The sequence below is a fragment of the Priapulus caudatus genome, unplaced genomic scaffold (genome assembly GCF_000485595.1).
Source record: "Priapulus caudatus unplaced genomic scaffold, Priapulus_caudatus-5.0.1 Scaffold14, whole genome shotgun sequence".
Taxonomy (NCBI): Eukaryota; Metazoa; Priapulida; class Priapulimorpha; order Priapulimorphida; family Priapulidae; genus Priapulus; species Priapulus caudatus.
In genome coordinates this window covers 704,507-709,154 of record NW_014577075.1, presented here as the reverse complement: position 1 = coordinate 709,154, position 4,648 = coordinate 704,507, and the positions used below count along the sequence as shown (strand labels likewise).

Below are 4,648 nucleotides of genomic sequence, written 5' to 3'. Positions count from 1 at the left end.
AGATGTTTGTCATTATAAGTAATAATTATAGTGAAGGGAATGCATAATGTCTAAGTCAAGTATACTAATACAATTACTACATTATACATACAAATTTGCTACAATTCTACATCAAAGTACCCAATATACCGTCTATCTAACGTTACTGCATGGTCGCTGCTGCTATGCTACTGCTACGTACTTGCTAAAGCTACTGCTAACCGTATGCTGTAGGCCTTCTGCTATAGGCCTACTGCTATACGCTACTGCTACTGCTAATGCTAAGCTAATGCTACTGCTGCTCCACTGCTCTTGTTAGTGATGCTCAAGGGGTCGTTGTCGTATCAGGTACTACAGATATGTACCCGAGGTAGCCCCCCCCCCATATAATTATGTATACACAAAGTGTACCAGACTTGTACTACAGAAGTGTACCCTAACACTAACCCTAACTCTAAACATACCTCATATAAAAATATAAACGTAATACTAAACAACCTAAAACTACCTCGGGTACATATCTGTAGTACCTGATACGACAACAACCCCATCTTCATTAGTGATGCGGGTACCGTTGTTGTTGTTGTTGTTGTTGTGGCGGCGGAGGCTGCTGCCCATATACTGAGTGAATGTCTTACATAAATGTTGACATTGTGTTTTTTGTAATGTTGTACTACCTATTGTTGGCTTGGCTGACTTGTTCCAAACGGACAAGGTTGATTCAGTTTAGTGGTGAATATATACGGAGACATATACGGGCATTAAGCTGCATGTGAAAGTAGGAAAGTGTTACTTTTCTGTCATGCGTGATGTTTAGGAGTAGTGAACAGAAGGAAAATCGCGATCCCAATGCGTTGGTGACCTGAGTGATATTGCAGCTTTAAGGCAGTAACAGTTTGAGCCGCACCAGTGTCACACGACGCGAGACACATCTCAATAAAGTCGGTAATGCGATATCTGGCGCGAATACGTGTTTATTGGATGCGCTGGACTATCGAAGCCGCTCTAGTGGAGCGCTCCTAGTAGTACAGGCGCGCCGCGGTTACAGTGAGTAATTGGATCATCTCTTGTTTACACTGTGGTACCGGCGACGATGCGAGTAGCGAAGACAACGACGCGGAACGGCATGCTGTGAACCGTACATCGTCATCTAGATACAATAACGTAACCCAAACACAGGATAGGCAGGATAGGCCCTATCAGTGTGTTTGGGTTACGTTATTGTATCTAATCGTCATCACGCGTTATAATGCCAAACGGTCGCGCCTACGCGCGGACGCACGAACGAATAAACTAACGAACGAACGAACGTACGAGCAGCCGACAGACCAACCAAACGAATGAACGAACGAAAGAACGAACGAAGGAATAAACGAAGGAACGAACGATGGAACGAACGACTGATCGACCGAACATACGCACGCAGCACGCGATAAACACATCGGGCGTGATTCCGGAAATGTTCGGCGAGCCGTGCACACCTTACTGCGCCGACAGAACCATCGGGTTTCAGTCGGCCGCTGCATCGCGCTAACGTCGTTTTATTATCTGACCAACGGCAGCCATGCACATGTGTCGGCGCTGTATCGACGACAGCTGCTGCTGCTGCCGTGGCCGGGCAGACGACGTTTACGAGTGATGGAAAGCTTGAGATTAACCTCCCGCGACAGCGGGGCCATCAGCGTCCGGCGCGGGCAGCGAATTCTTTTTCCCACACGTTATATTCATTGCAGAGTTTTGGGCTCCTCTGATTGGCTGCTTTGATTTGATTGCGTAGAAAGTTATACAGTTTGACTCAACAAACCTTCAAAACAAGGGAACAAACGCCATTTGTAAATATTTGTTATGGTTTATGATCAGTAGATAAGCAAGTTTTCTGATGCTTCTTTATACGCTCTTGATATAACGTGTAGGAAAATAAATTCGCCCCCGGGCATGCCATAATTCTGTTTGTGCGCAGGCGGAAGAGTGGGCCGAGGCGGTTCCACGCACTACTACGCACGCACGCAAAGTTCCTGGTAGTTAGGAGTACTAATAAATATGAAATAATAATAGAGTTGATATAGACGATAATAGAACAGGAGTGACTTCGAATATACTCCTGATTGCGTTACTAAAGTATGTTTATGAGAAGAATGAATGATAGATGCTATCATTCGACTTCTGATAATTTTAACATCTAATAGCCTCAATTAAATATTTCCCTATTCCTCACTTATAACAACTTAAGACCTCGCTTATATCTCGCGTACACCGCAATTATACCTTTCTTACAACTCACTTGTAGTCTCTTGCCTTTTCTATAGCCTTCTCTACACGCTATAACCCCCACCATTATACCTCTTTTACAATTTCTTCTATACACTATAACTTCTCTTATGTATAGACTATCAAATAGCCACCTGGACATAGTGAGTGCAGTGAATCACACGACCCGCCGTATTCATCCACCGTCACGCCCGCGGTAGACACTCACTCGTGTTGACGCTCGCAGATATTTCCAAAATAAACATTAGCGGCGACGCCTCGTTTTGATTTAATCGCTTCTTTACTATCAGCGAGATGTTTTAACGCATGGTATGAGCGCAATGGGCAAAGATAACAATAAAATGTTAGCATAAAACCGACCTACAGATCTCTGGATAGTACCCCCACCCCCAAGATACGATCTTGACATAGATTACAGAGCTCTTAACATGTACAAATAAATCCAAATAAATCCGCGGAGAGACGTTAATGTTCATTAATAAACATCCAGTATAAACACGCCAGTTGTTTATCGTTTGTGGCATCCATCGTCAACAACGAGTCGCCGGCAGGGCATTATTCTACACCGACCGTCAAAACATCCCATAACTATGTTTACAGGTTCGCTTGCCCACATACCGCATTCCCACAATCGGGCCTATATCGATATTAGCAGGCGGTCACCTCGCTCCTTTTTCGGGTTCTATATCAATTTTCTTTCACGTGTAAATCGCTTGTTGTCATCGTCTGCCTATGCGCGTTGCTGGCCGGGTTTTCGATGCCCATATAATCTCCATGACGACCACATTCGGCCGTAACATTGTCTTATTTCACTCTCTTACAGCGATATCGCTAGTAGATGCACAACACATGAAGAAAAAAGGCAGCAGTACGGAGCTATATCCGAAGGAAGGGGCCAATGTGACTCTACCCTGCGTTATAGAAGGCATCTCAGGTAAATACGGAGAGCAACGGTCATGCGGAGTAACGCGTACGGCTTTCCCCGTACGTACATGCCACGGACGCCATCTATCGGTAAATGTCCGCATGCACGCAGTGTCATTATGCGTCATGGAAGTGTGGGCGCTGAGCTATTTATATTAGCATGATGGTTATTACATACAGCTAAGTAAGTGCGGGCTATAATTAAACAGGCGTCGTGTATTTTTTTAGCGGGGAAACAAATTTATGGTCGCAAAATGGCAATAATTATACGCTATGTGGTGGTACACGACTATCCCCGTAAATCATCAGCAGCAAGCGCTTGCTATTAAAGAAGGGGTATCTCCGTTTAGATTGCATTTAGATGTTCAACTTGCATGGTTGACCTACCTACTACTAATCAACGGACACATTGTCGTCTTTATGCAGCAAAAATACCAGAGGAAAGTCTAAAAGCACTTTATGCTAAAGGAGGCTGTGTTCGGAGTGATGAAAATTGGATCAAATTAAGTCAAAGGGTAGTAGGCCTAGTTGCTTTCGGGATGCTGCTATCCAAGGACACACTACTCCTTCGTTCCATCATTACCAGGGTAGCGCGTAACGTCATGCAGTTACTCGCGGCCAGTAGCATTTTTAGTTAGACCGATTCCAGAAGGTCTTGGTTGCCACTAGTTTTATTGCCACCGAGTTAGGGAGCCAGTGGATATCTCTACCGTAAATATCACGTCAGATACCGCCGCAGGATCTATATATAGATTTATTATTATTCACAAAATACTCTACAAAATGCACTTGGTTCTTCTAGTGTTGTTTCCGAACCTCGGGCTGTGAGGGAAGCCGAGACGTCGGTCCGACGAAACCGCATGGTCCACGTGGGGGAAGGTCACAACCCGTTACCCCCCCCCGCGTGACAGCAGCGGCACACATCACGCAGCAGGCATACCCTGCACTCCTGGTCTTCATTAGCGTCTGGCACAGTCGCGGTGTAGGTGGCGCGAAGGTCAGCGTAGGAACGCCGAGTCCGCTACTCGTCGGCATACCCATCAAGCGTGCGCGGGTGCGATTTTCTTTTCACAGGCACGGCGCGTCGCCACGTGCGCGTCGCGTGCGCGTCGTCATGCCAGCTTCAACCCCGTCCGGGCCTCGCCTCGCTAAGCGACGGCTCGTTTAAGCCACGTAGGCTTCTCGCAAACGCCCCCGCGGCACAGTTGTAGACTCTTGTCTTGCGTCGATGTAATGCGATTACGGTTTTACCGCAGACAGCGCGACCCTCGAAATCGCGTCGTGCGTAGGAAGGGGGAGGGGGTTTCTTGCGCCGTGCGTAGGAAGGGGGAGGGGTTCCTTCCGTTATGCGTAGGAAGGGGAGGGGTTCCTTCCGTCATGCGTAGGAAGGGGGATGGGTTCTTCCGCCGTGGGTAGGAAGGGGGAGGGGTTCCTTCCGTTATGCGTAGGAAGGGGAGGGGTTCCTTCCGTCATGCGT

At 46.9% G+C, this 4,648-nt stretch overlaps 1 protein-coding gene across 1 annotated transcript in view; it reads left to right on the top strand.

The window, feature by feature from the left end:
• Positions 1 to 4,648, top strand: part of LOC106809073 (neural cell adhesion molecule 1-like) — a 17,806-nt gene that overhangs the window by 10,929 nt on the left and 2,229 nt on the right. Inside the window, exon 2 of the mRNA XM_014812026.1 lies at positions 3,071 to 3,181. Within this exon, the coding sequence (XP_014667512.1) occupies positions 3,071 to 3,181 (111 nt within the window). The remainder of the gene's footprint in view (positions 1 to 3,070; positions 3,182 to 4,648) is intronic.